This window comes from Octodon degus, unplaced genomic scaffold, assembly GCF_000260255.1.
Source record: "Octodon degus isolate 3935 unplaced genomic scaffold, OctDeg1.0 scaffold00148, whole genome shotgun sequence".
NCBI classification, from domain to species: Eukaryota; Metazoa; Chordata; class Mammalia; order Rodentia; family Octodontidae; genus Octodon; species Octodon degus.
This window is the reverse complement of record NW_004524724.1, coordinates 30,715-52,575: the sequence shown is the minus strand read 5'-3', so window position 1 is coordinate 52,575 and position 21,861 is coordinate 30,715. Positions and strand designations below refer to the sequence as shown.

At 40.2% G+C, this 21,861-nt stretch overlaps 1 protein-coding gene and 1 pseudogene across 4 annotated transcripts in view; one reads left to right on the top strand and one right to left on the bottom strand.

Moving 5' to 3' along the window:
* Positions 1-21,861, bottom strand: part of LOC101576570 (zinc finger protein 431-like) — a 51,926-nt gene that overhangs the window by 10,699 nt on the left and 19,366 nt on the right. For 3 of the 4 annotated variants that reach the window (XM_023702333.1, XM_023702337.1, XM_023702334.1), the window contains exons 2-3: positions 2,123-2,249; positions 1,864-1,924 (exon numbers count right to left, since the gene is read on the bottom strand). In XM_023702333.1, the coding sequence (XP_023558101.1) occupies positions 1,864-1,924; positions 2,123-2,249 (188 nt within the window). Of the gene's footprint in view, positions 1-1,863; positions 1,925-2,122; positions 2,250-10,514; positions 10,563-21,861 lie in introns of those variants that run through there. The other variant, XM_023702335.1, reaches the window with a different exon arrangement.
* On the top strand, positions 3,253-4,318 carry LOC101576165 (annotated as a pseudogene).

The following is a 21,861-nucleotide window of genomic DNA, read 5'->3' as shown; positions in this document are numbered from 1 at the left end:
TGTTTTTGAAGTTAGCAATAAATTGGTAGGGTTCTCACCCTGACTAACTGTATATGCTGATACATGTGAACTAAGCAACTGCATTGAAGATGGCAATTTGTAATAGTAGGTTCATGCTTGGAGTGCCTGTTATTCTGGTCTTCTCAATACATGCTGCCTGTCATGACTCATCGGTTGCTACTGGGCTGTCTCTCAGGTAGATGTTTGTTTAAAAAGGAAGAGGGTGGTGAATGAAGGCAGGAGACATGAAAAGGGGTGTTGCAGGGCTGTCCCACTACAATGCTGTATATGGTTAGATTTCTAATCTTCTGTATAAAAATATGCAATTGCTTATTCCTATTTTTAAAAATATATTTTAATTTTTAAAATTTTTTTCTTCATATTCTGTAGGGACTTAAAGTTTAACATATCAATAATTGATGAGAAATACCTGTTCCATGTTATGCCTAAGATGTTTGATACTCAGACAGATAGTGAGGTTAAGCTGAACAGCCTACATTGTAGAGTAATAAGAGTAAGTTTCTCTTTTGGAGGGTTGACAACCTAAGTTTGCAAACCAAAAATTAGAGAAAAAGAAGGGCTGCAAGAACAGCCAGCATTTTGGCCCTAGCCTTTCAAGGTCAGTGAAGACTCAGGACATAGGAGAACCTTTACTATAACATTATGTAACTCAGTTGTGTCCCAAATTTTTTGATCAAGGAGATTATGGAGCCACACAGGAAAGTGATCACTGATGTAGAGTGTGCCTAAGGAGAATCACATAGAGAGAAAACATTCTCTCAGGCTTTCACAGAGAACAAATTGGTCAAGCAATGGCCATGACTCATCCACATGGCTGACACTGACAAAGGATCTACAAACTATGGTACAGGGGTTCAGGATTAAGTCTGGAGGGGATTTGACTGACCTTATCAAGTACAAAATCTACATTTCTTATTATACAGGTCCTGCTTTATTATAACCATCCAGCAGAAAAGTGTAAAAACAAAGTATAAAAAGTAAAGCCATATTAATATGCTGAGCTGTAAAAGGCTCAAGTCAACACCTTCTTACATTGCCAGTCTTACAGAAAACCCACTACTACTATGGACTACTGGACTATATTGGAATATTTTGCTGTATTCATGCACCTGTAATATTTAAATGACAAAACTAAACAAAAAAAGGGAATATAAATGAATGACCATTTTTTTTTGGGGGGGGGAGGGCAGAACCGGGGATTGAACTCAGACTCTTGTGCTTGCCCCGGAAGCACTTATTCTATTGAGCCATCTCTCCAGCCCCTGAACAACCATTTTGTATCTATATACGCAAAGTAGTTAAGATAGATATACAGCTACATTCTCTTAATTCAATGAATAGAAAAAAATTGTTCTAATAGTGTTTGTAAACAGAATATGATGTTTGAATCTTATACAATGAATAAACACAGACAACAATATGCAATGTATTAATTATTGAAACTGTCCTACTAATCATATTTGTAACTGTCTCATTGCTATTTGTTTCTCAATAAAATTATGGGGAAAATCAAATAACTAAATTATCACATTCTGTATACTAAACATGTATGGATTTTTGGAGATATTCTGTAGCGTGAAAGAATTTTGAACATGGTCTTAGTTCATTTGATTTTTATGACAACATCTCCTTCTTTAATTCATGGCAGCCTCAAACTGACTATAAAGTTCAGAGTGGCTTGACCTCCTGGAAATCATCCTGCATCAGTCACCCACGCGCTGGGATTATAGGCATGCACCAATGTGTGTGGACTGTTACATATTTATTGATTTAGCCTTGTTTGTGCCGTTTGCTTGCTTTTAATATTTCTGATTTTTAAGGAACATTGTGAAAGCACATTACCTTGCAATTTTCCTGTAATTTTTATACTCATCTTCAACTTGATGGTCATCCCAGTTTTTTCCTAAAGTGCAGGAAAAAAAATGTAATGATGAGGTACTACATTGTATAACAGTTATAGTTTCTATTTAGATTCATGGTCTAATGTGACCAAGACTGGAAGATCCATGAAAATATTTCCATATTCCAAAAAAGTACACTGTGCTGATGAGTAATAGCAATGCTCCCTGACTGCATAAATGAGAAATGATATCTTCCTTACCTATATCAGCCAGATTCCTAAAGGTTTCCCACATCACATCTCTGTAGAGCTTCTTCTGGGATGGATCCAGCAAAGCCCACTCCTCCAAGGTGAAGCTCACAGCCACATCCTCAAAGGTCACTGCCTCCTAAACAATCAGATATATATTTCCAGGAAGAACTATGAGATTCATAACACAATATTTCAAATCTACTTATAAGAAGTTGAAATGAGGCTGTGTCCCATAAATGGTTGCCTTCCAATGTAGTCTAACTTACCTAGTAAAGCTTTCTTTCAATATAGATGAAAAAATATGGACACTTCATGAAAAGGACCAGGTTATGAGATATGTGAATTACTTCAGAAAATACTCAACAATATCCTAGGTAGAAACACTGAAGCCAATACGGATATTCTTTAATGAACCCTCTGGTTTAATAACTTTTGGGATTATAAGAGTCACATCGTTTCTGGCTTATGAACCACCACCACTGAGACACCCATTTTCCTTTTTATACACTCCTGCACCTATATTTATTCATTTATGTATGTATTTGCTGAACTGGGGATTGAACTCAGGCCCTTGCGCTTGCCAGGCAAGTGCTTATTCTACCGAGCCACCTCCCGGCCCCTTGCCTGCACCTACTGATAGAGCCTCAATGCCAAAACCCCTTAAAAAGATATTACTGAATGGAATATAGCATGTCATCAAAAAGGTCATACATAATCAATTAGCCTTCAACCTAGAGTTGCAAGGATGACTCAATATGCATATATCAATAAATGTAATTCATCACATGAACAGAATTAAGCTCACAAATCATGTGATCACATGAACAGATGCAAAAAACATTGAATAAAATCAAAACACATTTTCATGACAAGAACCATGAAAAAAATTATGTCTAAATGGCCATGCCTGAATTGATAAAAGCTATTTATAACCAAAATATCATAATATTTTGATATTATGATATTATTTCCCCAACTAATATCATAATAAAAGGGGAAAATTAGAAGAATTCCCTCTACAGAAGCAGAAGAAGCAGTGCCGCTACAAGCCAAAAAAGCCCACCGGCCATGACAGATCCCCAGGAGTCCCCTTCCAAAAGGGGGCCCATCCCCATCCACGGAGGGCGGCGTAGGTCCGGATTCTCCTTCTTTTCATGGATTCAGGTGCTGGAGAATCTGGTAAAAACACCATTGAGAAGCAAATGAGGATCCTGCATGGTAATGGACTTAATGGAGAGGGCTGCCAGGAGGACCTGCAGGCTGCAAGGAGCAACAGCAATGGTGAGAAGGACACCAAAGTGCAGGACATCAAAGACAACCTGAAGGAGGCTACTGAAACCATCGTCCACCATGAGCAACTTGGTGCCCCCCGTGGAGGTGGCCACGCCTGAGAACCAGTTCAGAGTGGACTACATTCTGAGCGTGATAAACTTGCCTGGCTTTGACTTCCCACCTGAATTCTACCAGCATGCCAAGGCTCTCTGGGAGGACGAAGGAGTCCGTGCCTGCTAGGAGCACTCCAACGAGTACCAGCTGATCGACTGTGCTCAGTACTTTCTGGACAAGATTAATGTCATCAAGCAGGCCGACTACATGCCCAGTGACTAGGACCTGCTTCGCTGCCGTGTCCTGACCTCTGGAATCTTTGAGACCAAGTTCCAGGTGGACAAAGTCAACTTCCACATGTTCGATGTGGGCGGCCAGTGTGACCAACGCTGCAAGTGGATCCAATGCTTCAATGACGTGACTGCCATCATCTTCGTGGTGGCCAGCAGCAGCCACAGCATGGTCATCTGGGAGGACAACCAGACCAACTGCCTGCAAGAGACTCTAAACCTCTTCAAGAGCATCTGGAACAACAGATGGCTGCGCACCATCTCTGTGATTCTGTTCCTCAACAAGCAAGATCTGCTCGCTGAGAAAGTCCTTGCTGGGAAATCGAAGATTGAGGGCTCCTTTCCAGAATTTGCTCGCTACACTACTCCTGAGGATGCTACTCCTGAGCCCGGAGAGGACCCACGCATGACCCGGGCCAAGTACTTCATTAGAGATGAGTTTCTGAGAATCAGCACTGCTAGTGGAGATGGGCGCCACTATTGCTATCCTCACTTCACCTGTGTTGTGAACACTGAGAACATCCGCCGTGTGTACGACTGCCACGACATCATCTAGCGCATGCGCCTTTGTCAGTACGAGCTGCTCTAAGAAGGGAACTTCAACCTTAATCAGAGCCTTAAGCACAATTAATTGAAAGTGAAACATAATTGTACAAGCAGTTAGTCACCCACCGTAGGGCATGATTAACAAAGCAACCTTTCCTTTCCCCTGAGCAATTTTTGTGATACCCCCTTTTCCCTTCTGCTTGCTTAGATGTTCCAAATTTAGACAGCTTAAGGCGGCCTACAGAAAAAGGCCACAAAAGTTTCTCTCACTTTCAGTGACTAAAATAACAGTAGCAAACAGAAACAAAAAATAAATGAAACAAATGAAATATTGTCTTGTGCAGCATTAAAAAATCAAAATAAAAAATTAAATGGGAAAAAAAAAGAATTCCCTCTACAATTGAGAACAATTCAAAGATGCCCAATAGTACCACCTACATTTGCATTAATATTTGAAATGTGAACGAGAGCAACTAGGCAACAGAAAGAATTAAAAGGGATATACAGTATATAGGATAGGAACACCTTCAATGACCATTATTTGCTGAAGTCATGATACTCTACATAGAAGACTCAAAGAATTACACCAAGAAATATTCTTAGATTAATAATCAGTTCAGCAAAAAAAAAAAAAAAAATTCAGCAATGTAGCATGACACAAAAGTGACTAAATAATCATTAGCATTTATTTACTCCACCCTGAAGTTAATGAGGGTACCATGAAAACAATATCATTCACAAAACCACCAAGAAAAATAAAATACCTACTCTAGGACTTATCCTAGCCAAGGAAGGGAAAGACTTCTTCAAAGAAAACTACAGTACTCTTTCAAAGGGTATTCAAGAGGACAGAAACATGGGCTCTGGTTTTGGATAGGCAAAATCAATACTGTCAAAATGACCACACTCCTGTGGAGCACAATGCACATTCTTACAATCCCAGCACTCAGAGATTATAAGAATGTGCATCATGTTCCATAGAAGGATTTCTGTGAACATGAGGTCAGTTTGTGATAAATACAAGTTCAAGGCCAGGCCTGCATAACTAGCTTATCTCCAATATCAAAATATAAGGAAAATGGAAATAAGCTGAAAAACTATTTTAAAGACTCAAAACATCATGTACAGAAAACATTCCTGTAATCTATATGGAACCAGAAGAGAAAGAGAATAGCACAAACTCTCATGGGCAAAAAGAACACAAAAGGAGGCATCAATATATCTGATGTCAAGCTACTATACAAAGCAGCAGTTTCACAAAACTGAAACAAAAACACACATGTGGATCCACGGAACAGAATGGGAAGTAAAGAACCCCAGATATGCTCAGTTATGTGACCCCTGAGGGTCCTCCAACAATAGCATACACTGAAAGAAAGCCTATTCAACAAATGGTCCCTGGAAAATTGGTTATTTTTTGGCCAAAGACTGAAAATGAAATTGTGTCACTTACCATGTAGCAAATCAAAATCAAAATGTACCGAAGATCTAAACACTAAAGCTAAAACATTAATCTATGGGAAGACAAAATTAGTGAAACACTGGAAGACACAGAACAACTAAACAAGAATCAATGAAAGGTGTCACATCTAATTTAAACACTTAGGAACAGCACAGGAATCATTAAGTAATGTGAAGAGACAACATGCAGCATAAGCCAACTCCAGGCAAAGGCCTAATATCTACAATATTGAAAAAGTTAAAAAAAAAAAAAAGGGGGGGGGGGGCTGGTGAAATGGCTCAGTGGTCTAAAGCACCTATTTGGAACAAGCTTAGCAAAGCACAGGGACCATGGTTCAATCCCCAGCACCACATGCCAGCCAGCCCGCCCCCTGGTGGGCTGAGCTGGCCACACACACACACACACACACACACACACAAATAAAAATTAAAAAAAAAAAAGTTAAAAAAAAAAAATCAGACCATCTAAAAAAGACCCAATGAGAAAATGCACCAGTGCAAGAGACATTTCTCGAGAAAGAAAACCAAAAGGACAATAAACATTAAAAAGTGTTCACCATCCTTGGTAATCAGTGAAATGCAAATCAAAAGAATACTAGGTTTCATGTTATACCAGAAAGAATAGCAAACATCAGAAAATAACAGAAAAAAGTCAACTATATTTTTCACTAAATAAAAAACTTTAATTACTAGAAGCAATCCAAATTGAGCAGTGGCATAAGTGAGTGAAATGGCTGAAATACAACGTTTCGTGAAATTCCACGGGCAAGAGACTGATGCTAAGAAACCACAAACTAATCATGATAATAATAATAATGCTATATTAAACTTTACCATTAATTTATCCAACATTGCAAAGTATCTCAACTAAGTACAGTTTTGCTAGTGTTGAGGCGGTGAAGCTGTGCAGGTCCACAACAGTCTGTGCTCTGCCCACTTCCAAGGTTGCGAAGATGAATTCAGGGAAATAGGCAGGAATTAACAAACGTTCATTGGTATCCTGTGGATTTCTATATTCATGTTAAAAGAAAAGCAAGTATTTTACTTTTATATTATCCTTTTTTTTTTTTTAGAGATAACCATTTTCTCTGCTCAGCTTCCCAAAAGTCACAATCTTTGGGTTAAACCATGAAAAAATATCCCCAAAGCAACTTCCTTTTTATACAAACGTCTTCCTGCTAATGAAGCAAGAGGAAAGCAGGGAGGGGAGTTGACCTGCTTCACCAGTGTGCAGGAAACTCACCTCCAAGAGCTTAGACACTTTCCTGAGGCTGCGAGTGACTTTCACTGGGAAGTCCAGGGTGATTCCAACGTGGTTATCGAGGCTAACAGGAAAAGCCAGAAATTTGAATTTTTCCCAAAGTAAGAAAGTCAAAATTATGATTATAAATTAAATGTGACCACTTCTATTGGGATATATTTATTCTTTTTCTTTATTAGTACATGTTTGCATATATAAATGACTGTGTTCATCATGCAGAACTTATACCTGTAAATAATATATCTTAACATTCTTTTCCTCCCATTCCCTGCACTCCTGTACTCCCTGTAGCCCTCAAGATCCTCAGGAAAAACCTTCTCTGGCTCAGGAGACGAATGTGCCACGTTCCATCACTCTCTCTTTTCCCACGATGTATCCACTCCCCTGTGTTCTTTCCCCCACAACCTTTCTTCTAACCACTGTTGTGTTTACAGACAGATATTTGGGTCTTTAGCCCCACTGCAGTGTTACTTTATTTTTTAATTTTTATATATTTGGTACATATATAAAAATTATATACGTACTCAGAATGACTCATAGTGATCCTCCTGTTTTCAGCCTCCCTAGTGCTTGGATTACAGGCCTGTACCAGCACACCCAATTTCCACTGTCGATGTGCCTGGGGTGAGGCTGGCAAAGCATGTGGGATCAAACCCAGATCCCTGCACTTGCCTAAGTAGGTGCTTACACCACTGAGCTATCAGAGTGTTAACAGTGTTAGTATAATATGAAGTTTCACTTCATTCAGCATTTTATTTTCTAAAATGTCTATAAACAATTCATGGATAAGAGAAGTTATGAGAAATTGCATGAATCCCTCTACTAGTATCTAAAACATATATACATATGAATGTCTTACTTGAAAGAGATTCTCAGTATGGGTTTAAAAGACAGCACATTCTGAAAATTGTCTTGGCAGGCTCACATTTATATTTCTTTCCTAAATATATACCATTGCTTCCGACATTACTTATGTGATTTTTCCATTGTTTGACTGACCACATTGCTGTGGACATAGCATAGCAGGACATAGCATAGCAGATTAAGCACACATTGCAAATACTCTACTACGGAGTCTCATCTCCAGTAATATTAAACTTTTCTTCAGATTTTCAAGGCCCTCCTAATATCCTACAATGATGTGGCCATGTGGCAAGATTTTCGGAAATCTAGTAATTCATGTCATTACGATGATGCCTGGATTACAGCAGACACGTGAGATGCTGTTCCCTAAAGATCTACCAAATTTAGCATCATCGGGAGGCTCCGACACTTCCATAACCCTCAGGCAAAATACCCAACAACCATAATATAAAGGAGAAGATGATTCTGGATCAAAGTTTTAGTCCTTGACCCACTGGCTCCAGGGAACAGAGGATGGTAGAGCAAAGCTGCTGAACTCTTCTGGCAAGGAAGTAGAAAATGATGGCAGATACCAGTGATAAAAATACATTTTTCCAATTCACACACTCTAGACCTACCTCCAATCATGCTAGGCTTAATAAGGGTAGGGCTACTCAACACTGATAAGGGTAGGGCTACTCAACCCAATCAACTTCTGACACATGTGGCATTTGAGGCAGAATGTAGATACAAATGATAACACCAGGTCTGCTGATGCGCTAAAAGTCAGGACACCCATCACACCACATGCCATCACACAAAGCTTCCCTGTTGGGAGCATCCCACCAGCCTGCCTCATTTTGTGCACAAAGCCAAGTGCAGCTTCTGGCAAAGGTGCCCAAGACAGAGCTCTGCACATGCTACAGCCACCTCACTTAGACAAAAATGATGCTCAGGTCTTCACAGGTGTCTCAGCTCATGCTCAGAGTGCAAGGACACATCAGCAGCAGCTGACAGGCAGAAAGTAAGGCTCTTCAGGTGATGCAGGGGGCGCAGCTCTTTCCAAAGCTGATTCTGTGCTCTTCCAACAAGATCTCATGCCTGCACCCCAATGCCCACTCCTATCCTGGCTGCACACTCATCACTACCAGGATTGAGGGTCCCCCACTATCTTTCCCATGCAGCTTGCAGTCCGTATGACCCACACTGCAGGTGAGTCTAAGCCAGCTGGCATGGCTCTCAGCAACACACTAGGAGCTTCTGACTTGGGCATCTGACAGCAAGGCTTCCTTCTTGGGCAGTGTGCCTGACTGGACAGCTCACAGACAGCCACAGCTTGCTTACTGGGGCACTGCTCTTTCAATTGCTGCCTTCAGAGCCAACAATAATGAGAGAAAAACTTGCTATTAGTTGGAGTGGAGTCCACATGATGCACTGCAAACAAAGCACATCTCTGCCCAGTCTTCCTACCACAATACTGACTGGACTTACACTGAGGGAATCATAGAACTGGAGGAGATTTTCCACAGCATTTAAGAGCTCCCATTATCTTCTTAATGAGTTCTTCCAATGATTTGTCACTAAAAATGGGGTAAATAGGGAGCGTCTCAATTTCTATGTTGAAACACCTGGAGAAAATGCCCAAGTCCAAAAAACTTGGATCTATGAAGTGATAGGACACAGGGAAATATTTAAGGGTTGGCTAATGGTTTCAGATGGCAGAAATTTGAATGAAGAACTTTGCCTCATAGCACAGACTTTTTAATATTTTCCTATCAACTGACTTACTTGCCCCAAAGAAAATAAAAACGTGCAATGAAGGGATTATCACTTCATAAATAAACTGGAGTAATACGATAGTATAACAACAGAAATGAATCAAGGTGAAAGGGAAGAAAATATTCAAATATCTCAGACAAGAAATTTATTTCATTCAAAGCAACAAAGGAAATCTAAATTATGAAGACTGCTACTATTTCCAGTCTTGAGGGTCAGAAGGATACCTCATCAATCACTCACTTGACAGGAAGCAGGAACACTTAAGGGTTCCACACTGCAAGCCTTCTCCAGCATACAGTACTATCCACACACACTAAAAACTTCCCCAGCACATCAACTACACCACAGGAAAGACCAGAATGGGAGCCATCAGAGGTTTAGCTTCTGCCACCAACCTGATGACCTCGAGAGATGCCTGTATTAGTAAAGTTGTTAGTAAAGACCCACACATGTTGGTTGTGGGTCTGAATGAGTCATAAAAACACAGCTTTAAGAACTATATCATCATTGGCTCCTTCTTTTACATTTGCTCTTCCTTCTATTTCATCCCTATTAAGAATTGGCTAGCAGGAATTTTCCATGTTAATTTACCATGTTATTTGTTTTGAGCCAGGAGAAATTGGTCCAATATTTTTAAAATAATGAGCTAATATAATGCTTTTCCTGTTCAGTTGTACACATGATACATTTTGGCCAATCAGCAAAAAAGCATAACACAATTAATTTGTTTCTGACCTGAAAAAAATCTACCTAAAAGCCTTTCTCTAATATTCTCTTCTCACATATTCCTTGTAAGTACAAATTGTCTGACAACAGCAACATTTTTATGCAAAAACAAAGCATTTTCAAAATCAGGCTCATTGAAACCAACCCAACTTCTGCAAGCAGAGCCCACCTCAACCTCATGCACAGGAGACACAATCTTTCAGGCCTCTGAAGCTTGAACAGTTTTAGAGCCTTCAATGCACAGAAACGTCAAGTGCGTTGAAATGCAGAAGAGCTCTTCAGGACACAATGTACCAATGAGAACTGCAGTGCCATTTGCTTTTCAACATGAATCTCATTATTCATTCACTGACATTTAAATTCTTGCCACCAAGTTCATGTTATTTGCCTACTTCTGACTTTATAAGTGAAATGAGACAAAGCTACCAAATCTTTCAGTGCTAAACATGAGCCTTAACCCTAACCCTCAATGTGTAAGAAAATGTCCACATCCACAAAGCAAATCAAAAACCCCCTATTTTTCCTCTGCATCGCTGCTTACTTCACCATCCTAGTTGAATATTGCTGTGTATAGAATTTACATGATCTGATTGCCTTTTGAAAAACATCTCTTATCTGCACATACCTCCACCACCAAGCCATCTTTTCTGTAATGTCCTAAGCGTCTTAAAAAATTTCTCTCCTTTTCAAAAACTGTAACTCCCCAAAGGTTAGATCCTCCTGAAGCTGAATCACATCCTTCAATTTAAATTGATCATTTGAACATTTATTACAGGACATGTGAATATATATTCTAGTGACATTTATTCTGGGTATTGTCCATGGCCTGTGAAACCAGAGAAACAATGAGAACACAAAGAATATGATATTATTGGGCAAAAGCCTAGGGATTATGACCCAAGAGTACCTAAGATGTTTGAAACCTCCCAAGTGAAAATTGTTTGCTTTGTAGGTTAGAACATGGTTAGCGGCTGGGGAATCCAATGAGATTCTGGATAGCAAACAGTCTGAGATGAAAAGAAGGCATGCTTAAAATGCTAAATATTTAATTTATTTTTGCAATTGTCCAAATGGCCAAAACATTACGTCCTTCCACTGGATCTGTGGAAAGGCCAGAGCTGAGAGAGTGAATCATTAAAGACAGAGACCTAATGATGGGAATATACAGTGTATTCTCTGAACACCCCTTAATGACAAGGTGACAAAATTTTGTGATTAACACTTAGCAACATGACTTTGGGACCTCGAAGTGAAGAACCAAAGAACCCCTCTATCCTTGTCCCACACACTATCATGGCCCTTTTCCACAGCACTGGCTGTGGGTGCTTTGCTTTTTCAATGGTAACAGAAAGTGAAGTGTTTTCATGAAGCCTGTGATGCATTCCAGGAAATAAGAAAAAGAAAAAATAAAGGACAGAATGGAGATTGTGAGAACATGAATTTGTAATCAAGTATGGCAAAAGCACATTACCATACAACCCAAAGTTGACTGGTGTAGGACATAAATGGTGTTCTAACACAATCGCATGTTTATACCTGAGGATTCAGAGATAAATAAAAGACAAAGTCAGAATTCAGTGAAATTGTTGGAAACACAGTTGGTTTTTCCAGCAGTAAAGAATTTGTTGTAGGTGTAGACAGACATTACACATTTACTGTAAGAAGTGACATAGGTAAAAATCTGAAAACTACTTCTCTACTTGTGTGCAATATTTTACCCTGTCCACACTACAACCCACTTTAGTCTCAGATCCCAAATCGGGCAACTCATAACAGTTTACGATAACCCCACCTACACGCAATGCATTTCTGGGTCTATCCAAAACATCGATTTTACAGGGCTGGGGAGATAACTCAGTAGAATAAGTGCTTGCCTGGCAAGGTCCTGAGTTCAATTCCCAGTACAAAAAAAAAGTAAAAAACATCAATTTTTCTCTACATTCTGTTTTGTCAATAGGAAGGACAAGCTCTGTACTATTAGACATCTGGATATAAATGCACGCTTACATCAAACACTGCTGCAGACACTGGGTAAATTTTTTCACAATATCAATTACACTTGTAGATGTACATTCAAAAGAGCCCATAAGATTAACCACAGAGATACAGAGACATTCCTGGCAGGACCTTATGTGAAAGCATGCAAATATCCCTGAAAATTTTGGTACAGTGTAATATGATACAATTCCATCTACACACACTCAAAACACTTTGAGCTTCCCCTTGGTGTAGTAGGAACTCTTCAAGACGCTTTTTGTCACATACAATCCTGACTTTACACCTGTACACCTGTATGCCTAAGCCAGGGCAGGTGGGCAGAGTTTTCCGGACATACCACTCTTGACTAGTGCACCAGGGCTCTGCCTGCATGAGCAAGCAGAAATCATAGACAGACACAACCACTAAGGAGGTATGTTAAAGAAAATAAATCTCTCTGTTGGATTAGATAGCATCTGCAGACATCAAGGTCTCTGATTACATAGATGTCCTTTTCATCTCATCTCCAACTGTGTAATAATGGGATAATAATTTTCTATCCTCCAATGCTTCAGCAAAACCAATGAGTCAAGAGGAACTAGATTTCATAAATTATTAGGAATATAAAGTAATCTAATGTACAAACAACATCCTGCACGTAGAAGCACTCTCCTTCTACGTGTATGGTAATACGGCATTCAATACAGGCTTGAAACTTGGCTGTGCTTTCAAGAGGAGCAGCTCTAGCTTTAAGGCATACATACAACAGAAGTAGGTTTTGATCAGATACAAGACAGGTAACATGGTTTTCATTTAAAGCAACAGCACATTTTGAGTTTCCCAGAAAAAAAGGACTAATGAAAACAGAACTGTACAAAGTGGTAACTGAAGTTGAAAAATGACATGGCAGGAACATTTCCTGCCTTATGACACCCTGATGAAAGATAATGTCAATTATTTCACAAATTATATCCCCAAAGCAATTATTTTACATTTGCAATGAATCAAGTATAAATTTTATTAAAATATGAGAATATAAAATTTCCTGGCAGAAAACTCAATGGAATGGGCTTGTCAGACATCACATATGGGAGGTAAAGGAAGACATTTGGCACTGCTGAAACCTACATCCATTTTAGGGAAGTAATGGGGGTGTGGAAAGGAATTCATCTAGGAAACATACTGCGTTGGGCTTTCATTGTAAGTTTAATGCTTGCCATCACTCTGTGCTGACTTTACTCTTTTCCTGTGAAGACACCTAAGCTGCCTCTGCAGCACTCTCCTTCTATGCTTTATACTACTGCTTAGCCCGTGTCAGTTTGATAACATTAGACTTTAACAGCGTAGAAACAATTTTTTTCTTTTCTCTCAGTGCTGCCTTTGTAATGCCAATCTCAATGTGATAGTCAAATTTGTGTTTTCTTGGAAATTTGTGCCTTGTTTGTTTCATCACTTCTAGAGTTGCATTATTTTTTAATAGGTAAGTTTCTACCCCCAAAAGCTCTGACTAGATATAAATCAGCATACAAATCCTGAGGGAATCATTAAGATATATGCAGCCCACAGCACTGCTCAACATAGAAGGCCATCCTGTGTAACTGGTTGTCCTCTTAACAGCCAAGCCTCCCCAATTTCATGTGCTAAGTCCTGCTCCCCTTCATGCTGCTATGTCATCGTGGTGAATTTGGGAATGAATATAGTCATGGAGTCTGAGCCCCTAATAATAAGACACACGTATATGTAAGAGGCCACGTCCTTCCCTGCCAAATGAAGTCACAGCTAGAAGGCAACAACTATAGCCCATGTTTTACTGTTGACTTAGGTTGTGAATCTCTTGATCTTGGATTCATACTTTTGCAATTGTGTAAAACAATTGATTCTTTTCAGAAAACAACTTTTTGATATTGTATGTAGGGTAGCTGCAATATAAAAAAGTGAGTATACACATTTCTTTCATGAATGGTATACCATTCGCCATGTTATCAGTCAGATCACGGGAAAAAGTATTTACTTCCATTTACTATCCCCATCTGAACGATGTACCTACCCATGTGTAGGTGTTTACCTATTTTATTGTCCTCATTGAATCATGTAATTACTAACATGGGAATAACACAGGTTCATGCAATGGACTGTTGCTCTGCTGCATCAATATCGATATATTTAGACGAAGCTTATGCCAAAAAACCTACATGGATCTCAGATCATCAGTACCTATGGTCAGGACTCAGATAGGGATCAAGGAAGTTGATGCCACTAAGCTATCTCCACAACCCCACAAACAGACAAGTTTTACAAAAATACTGTTACAACATATGCAACTTTCTTCCATTTGCGCAGTATAAATACTGTCTGAATTGTAATACAGAAACATTAGAAGTTGTAGAGAGTGAGCAGATTTATAGATTCCATTTGCTCTCATTTCTCAGTGCCAGATACAGGAGGTAAATTCAGGGCTCCGGCGTGCCTAGGCTCGTGCTCTGCCACTGAGTCACATTCAGGTCATCTACACGGACTTTTTGAGACAGGATCTCACCATGCGGTGCAGGCTGGCCTTGAACTAAGCTATGAGGCCCAGGGTAACATCAAACTCACAGCAGCACCTCTGCTTCAGCCTCCCAAATGCTGGGATTACAGGTGTGCATCACCATGCCCCACCTCACCTATGAGTTTTTAATGCAAAATTCCTTCTTAAACAATCTTTTCTTTGAAATATAAGTTACAAAATGAATTTTAAGATATTTAGATAGATGACAATTTAAGAACATTGTTAAAGTTTGAAATAAACTGTTAAATACAGAGATATAGGAAATATACTTAGCAGAACAGTTCAGGAGAAAATTACAAATGTTAATTGGTAAAACACATCAATTTTCTGAAACTGTGTACAAGACAGGGTAACAGCAAAAATGAGAAGTATTTACAGAGACCATGGAAACTTTAACTTCAGAAAGTCACTATGTGGCCCATGCTGGTCATCCAATTTTGATACTGTTGATCAGTTTCTAGAATTCTGAGTTTACATGATTATATTTCTGCACCTGGTTGATTGAGGATATTTTGAGATTATAAATATAACTAAATTATCATTTAATGAACTTTAAATAGTACATATAAATTCTTACTGAGACGTAAAACTTCATGCAAGGGTCTGAGTTCAATTCCCAATTCCGCCAAAAAAAAAAAGAGATAAAACTTCAAACATGGTGTATGAAGAAGAGGGATGTCACAGAATCCAAAAGGTGGCAGCCCACTCAAGTGGCAAATACAGAACTTGCCTTGACAAATTCATATCCAATGAGATTACAGGTGTGTTCAGGAAACTTTAATACACAGATTAAGCAATGAACATACTTGTTATGTACATAAAACACATACTAAAGCAACCCTTAAACTAAGAAAAGATGGTCAGCTAGACAAAGTCTCCCATAGCGGGTAGGGAAAGACAGGAAGAGATAGGAGTCAGGAACGGAAGGCACACTGGGACATACCTGAAATTCCAGCACTTGTGAGAATGGGGCAGAAGGTGGCCATGAATGCAAGGGCAGCCTGGGTTACACAGTAAGATCCTGACTTTGCATACTTACAGATAAACACACAGACAGACAGACAAAATCTCTACAGAAATTTCCTCAAGTTAGTGTGCTCTTTACCTGAAACCAGGCAACATGCTTACAAGGAAAATTATAACATCTATGCATGAAAATTTTTTTGTTTCTTCAATTTTGATCGTTTCATGACAAGCTTTCACAAAGGAGTTCAGGCTGGCCTTGGACTCCCTCTGTATTCCAAGCTGGGCTGAAAGTCACAGTGACCCTCCTTCCTGAAACAGCCTCCTGAGTACTGGGAGTACAGTTGCGCGTCACCACACCCATCCTGCATGCAGACTTTTAAAGGCACGATAAAACATTAAATAGTAAATTATAAAGGTCAATTAGAAGTAGCTTCTCCTCTTTTCCTCTGGGGCTGTCTGAGGATCCGTTCCATCATGCATGACACAGTAACTATTCGAACCCAGAAGTTCATGACAAACCGGCTTCTTCAAAGGGAACAAATGGTCACTGATGTTCTTCACCGTGGAAAGCAACAGTACCTAAGACAGAAATTCAGGAAAAACTCGCCAAAATGTACAAGACCACACCAGAAGTCGTTTTTGTGTTTGGATTCAGAACCCACTTTGGTGGTGGCAGGACGACTGGCTTTGGCATGATTTATGATTCCCTGGATTATGCTAAGAAAAATGAGCCCAAACATAGACTTGCAAGACACGGCCTGTATGAAGAGAAAAAGACCTCAAGAAAGCAGCAGAAGGAACACAAGAACAGAATGAAGAAAGTCAGGGGCACCGCAAAGGCTTACGCTGGTACTAGCAAAAAGCCAGAGGAGAGATTCTGCAGCGCCTGTCTGCAGTGACTGCAACTTTTTTCACGAGAGGATTTAATAAACTGTAAAACTTTCAAAAAAAAAAGTAGCTTCTCCTCTTCACAGGAACCTAAGTGGTAGCCCTGGTTCCAAGCATACATGATATCCCAAGTGAAAGATGAAGTACAACACACATGGATACATACCTAGAAACACACAAGTATACTAAGACAGCCAAAATGTAGCAATTAAGTGATGTTTGTATATTGTACTAAATATTAGGATAGTCCAGCCTCAGTGTCTGTGTGTGATGTCGCACACCTGTAATCCCAGCAATCGGAGGCTGAGGAAGGAGGAGCACTTCAATTCAGAGGCCAGCCTGGGTGACAAAACAAATTCAAGGCCAGCCTGAACTATATTGCAAAACCTTCTCTCAAAAACAAAGAAAGAGAAAAACAGGTTAATTCAGCGTCACAAACACAAATCAACAAAGAAACCTCATACCATTATTTGAATCTTGGCATAAACATTTCTTAATTATTTCTTAAGGGCCTCTAATAACAAGCCAAAGGGACTAACAATTACATAAAGCACATACGCCACAAAGCTAAATACGAGACTCTAATGGAGACACTCTCCATGAATTCTCTTGTGATCAGAAATAAGCCAAGTATCTTCCCCATTTCCCTGTGCTGCCGCACAAGATCATGTTTCATGGTATGAAGTCAGAAAGAAGTAAGCAGCATGAGGTCTGAAATGGAAAATCACTCTCCACAGATAAGGAGGCATCCAAATAAAGCGCCCGAGAACAGAAACAAGTGATCTGCCAGTCAGGGATAAACTGAACATTATATAGATTTCTCAAAGTTTTAATACTCATTAAAATTATATGAATGCTGGGCTGGTGAGATGGCTCAGTGGTCTAAAGCACCTATTTAGATACAAGCTTAGCAAAGCACAGGAACTGCGGTTCAATCCCCCCATGCACCACATGCCAGCCAGCCCCGCCCCCTGGTGGGATCAGCTGGCCACACACACACACACACACACACACAAATAAATAAATAAAATTTAAAATCAAAAATCAAAAAATAAAATTATATGAATGCAATAAAGCCTATGGATTCCCCATCACAAAACAGAATAAAAGACTAGCTGTCATTTTTTTAAATCAATGTCAGTATACACATAATACCTACAGAGAAATCAGATGGCTTTTAGGTTTGTTTATGAATAAGGTTTTTGCATACTACGAGTTTTAAAATGTGATTTGCTATGAATAGAATGAGAAATACAAGAATATATTTATGACACATGAATGTCATAGAAAAAACTCAATTTGGGGCTGGGGAGATGGCTCAGTGGAATAAAGTGCTTTCCTGGCAAGCGCAAGGGCCTGAGTTCAGTCCCCAGTTACACCAAAAAAAAAAAAAAAAGACTGGGTGTAGTGGTGCTCATGCCTATAAACCCAGCTCTTGGGAGGCTGTAAACAGGCGGATCACTGAGTCTGATCTAGTAGAGAGACTCTGAACACCCTGTAGACCCTTCCCTAAAATACACTTCAAAAAAAAGACAAATATGAGGCTGCTGATGGTATATGGAACTTTACAATGAATGGAAAAGAAGTGGAAAGGGCTAGTCAATATATGGACATAACAGAAAAACTAAATTTTTAAAAGAATATTATGAAAGTTTAAAAGTTACCAATTTTTGCACATACTTCTAATAATCTCTTAAAAGGAGTTAACAAAGAGACCATTCTGAGACTTAATCTCAGTCTGTGCCAATATTTTGTTTTATACAGAAAATTCTCATAAAGTACTGTAGGGCTTAATCAATGAGAAAGTCATAGACTTGCAAACATATATCTAATTTTATAAAACCTTATAACAAATTCTTTAAAGATATGCAACATAATTGTAGAGGAAGATACTGTGCACAGATAAAATTCCACAGCCAGGCATGGTGCACATGCCCATAATCCCAGCAGTTGGATGGGTTGAGGCAGAAGACAAGCTCCTCCCCAACCTGAGCTATGGGACAAGTTCATGATTACTGAACTATGCAGGGAATCCCTGTCTCAACAAGTTAAAAGAAGAATGAATTGGAGAAGATCATCGAAATACAGAGAAAACAATGCACAGGCTTATACTAGATGTTCTGATATGCCATATAGTCTTCAGAGTACATTCTTAATACAACTGTATTTATAACACCACAGAAGCACTATCAGTGTGTCAAACACCTTTTATAATCCCCTTGAAACACAAAGGACAACAATTTATTTTCAAATCTAATCCTGAAAGGAGCAGTTTCCTTTCCATTTTCTGGGATACACTTAGAGGAACAGTCACTCCAGTCTGAACACAAGACAATATTTACACAAACTAAATGTATACAAAATACTAAGAAATATTTTTCCTCTATGTAACATGCAGTGGAAATGAACAGGACCAGGTGATGGAACATACATTTATTGCGTACTTCACGGCTAGTAATACATGATTTTCACAGGTGCACTTGACACAGACGTAAGGCAAAAGCCCAAAATAAGGAATAGTAACACACTGAAGAAAGCATAAGAAAATCAGTTTCTCACTGGTAAGAGTGGAAGAATTTTCACATAGAAATTCCTAAACAAAAAAAAATTAAGTATGAACACATACTATAACTGATGACAGAGGGTTCAACTCAGGGAAAAGGCATAAGAAACAGGAAAAGTGGAAATGAATTAACATTTCAAATCAGTACAATTCATCACATTTGAAAACACCTGGAGCTGAACTGGACAGAAATGGGGATTATTGCTCCCCAGTCGTGGCAGTGTGGAGAGTGCGCATTACACTGTGAACTCACGCTGCACCGGCAGGCCTGTCCTGAGCACCAAGGCGTGCTTTCCAGTCTGCTTTAGGGTGGCAGCAGGAGAATGCTTCCACTGCACCCACACCACTGACAGAACGTGAAGACCGACTGTCCCATAAGTGTCACGAAGGCAAATGAGATGTTAGGCTACAGCCACGTGTCGTCTCAAGCCTGGAATCACCAGGGCTGCAAACATCTGACTTAACAGGTGTGGTAAGCACACGTGTTCCTGGATGGCACTTCCAGAGGGAAAAAGTGGGGACATTTGGCTAACTCTGCGTGACAAACTCAAGCTCTGGGACACAGCAGTCACACAGTCTGTACCTGAACACTTTTTCTCTTTCCAGACAGGGTCTCACTGTGCAGCCAAAGCTGGCCTCAAACTCATGGCAACCCTGCTGATTCGCTCCCGAGTGGCGACCACACGCATTGCCAGCACGGGAGGTGCTTCTTCTCTGCTCAACCCTTGCTCTTTGCAGATTGGTCAGAGCGACAGCCCACCAGGGTGGCCCCTGGGGTGCTGTGCTGATGCGCACTGTGGTTACAGAGGCCTGGCTGCCGGGTGACTAAGCTGAGGCTCCGCCTTTTGTCTCAGCTGTGTCCTTCAGCAGGGCCACTCCTACAGGCTTCTCCAGAGCTGTCCTCAGAGCGTGGGGAGCACAGGAGAGCTCAGGGGAGGTGCAGGGATGGCAGAACACAGCCGCACAAGGAGCACAGAAGAAACGCTCGTGTTCACCTCGTTCCCTACAGAAATGCGTAAGTCACCGTAAAGGAAGAGTCCACGTCTGGGAGGTTCTGGGAGTTCTAGGCAGACACGATTTCAGCCCATTAAAGCAAAGAAAGTGCAGTGGGCCGACAGAAAATGGTAGCTAATAAGCCAAGTATTTTCTCAAACTGAGGCAATAAGAATGGCTGTCACAGTCACCACACAACAGAATTGGGAAATGGAACTGTTTTCTCTTCAGGACTGTCCATACATCACGCCTTGTGGGCACACTGCTCAGCCCTGTGTCTGCTGACAATCTCTACCCTAAACCCTGTCCTCGTAGAACAGCCAACAGTATGACCAGAGTGGTTGGTGCGCCTCTCTGTAGTACTGAAATATGTTAATCAACAACCAAAATCAAACCAACCAAAACAAAAACCAGAAAACTGTTTCTTTTTTTTGTTAAGACACTAAGTAGAGCGTATCCCAATTAGGTTCCTTGGGAACCTCATTAATACTCAACACAGAGTACCACCTGAGCAGCTCTATATTCCACAGAGAAGCACTTTATGAACTGGCAAAGGAACGAGGTTGGACATTCCGCTTGGGTTCCCAAGCTCAACTGAAAATACCTTGATCAACCCACATGCAGTTCCAAACATAATGTATTGAACATGCACTGCATATACATTACCTAGCAAAGATTCCCAAGCCTTCGCTTCTTTAAAACTGAGACTCACTTATATTAATACTAACCTATATTTGAGAAAATGCATGAAATACAGAACGTATTTCATATTCCAAATGTTTCATGTAATGTATCGAACATGCTGCCCTGCAAACCACTGTGTTGTCACTCAGTGGCCTGTCGCTAACTGAGCAGGACTCAGTTCTGCTGCCCAGCATGTCCAGCAAGTGCTATGCCACAGACCACTAGTGCCACACAGCATAAAACACAAAATCTAAGTGAATTTCCCACCGAGAACTTAGCACTTTTTCTTTTCTCCTTCAGTACTAAATCCAGGCCCTTGCATATGTAACACAGGTTACTTTAAATTGGAGACACAGGCCCAGTCTTGCTCCACTCGTCAGCCTGGCCTTGCTATTGCAAATATTCTGGCAGTGTCCCAAAGGGCAGAGATGAAAGGGGGTCAGCAGCATCACTCAGCACCCACCTGGCCTTCATGTCACCTAGCATAATAACCCCATTCATAGTAGTGGCCAAAAAATCCCTGTCTTAGCCAGCCACCATGGCACATGCCTGGCATCTCAGCACTCCAGGAGGCTGAAACAAGATCATATGTTTCCTGTATTTTCGGCAACGTCGTGAGATGTGCTCTTAAATTTTTAGAGCTATTAGAAGGTGTGGAGGTGCAGTTAGGAGTAAACATCCCTGAGGTGAATCTTCCATGTAATAAAAGCATCAATCACATTAAAATTCTGTTACATCCAGGAGAAATCCCTTTCCATCACACTTACATGATGTTGCCCACCAATTTTTTGTTGTTCTTGTTACCAGGGATTGAACTCAGGACCTTGTGCTTCCTAGGCAGGCACTTAAGCCACTGAGCTATGTCTCTGGCTGGCCAACAATTTTTAAGACAAAGTC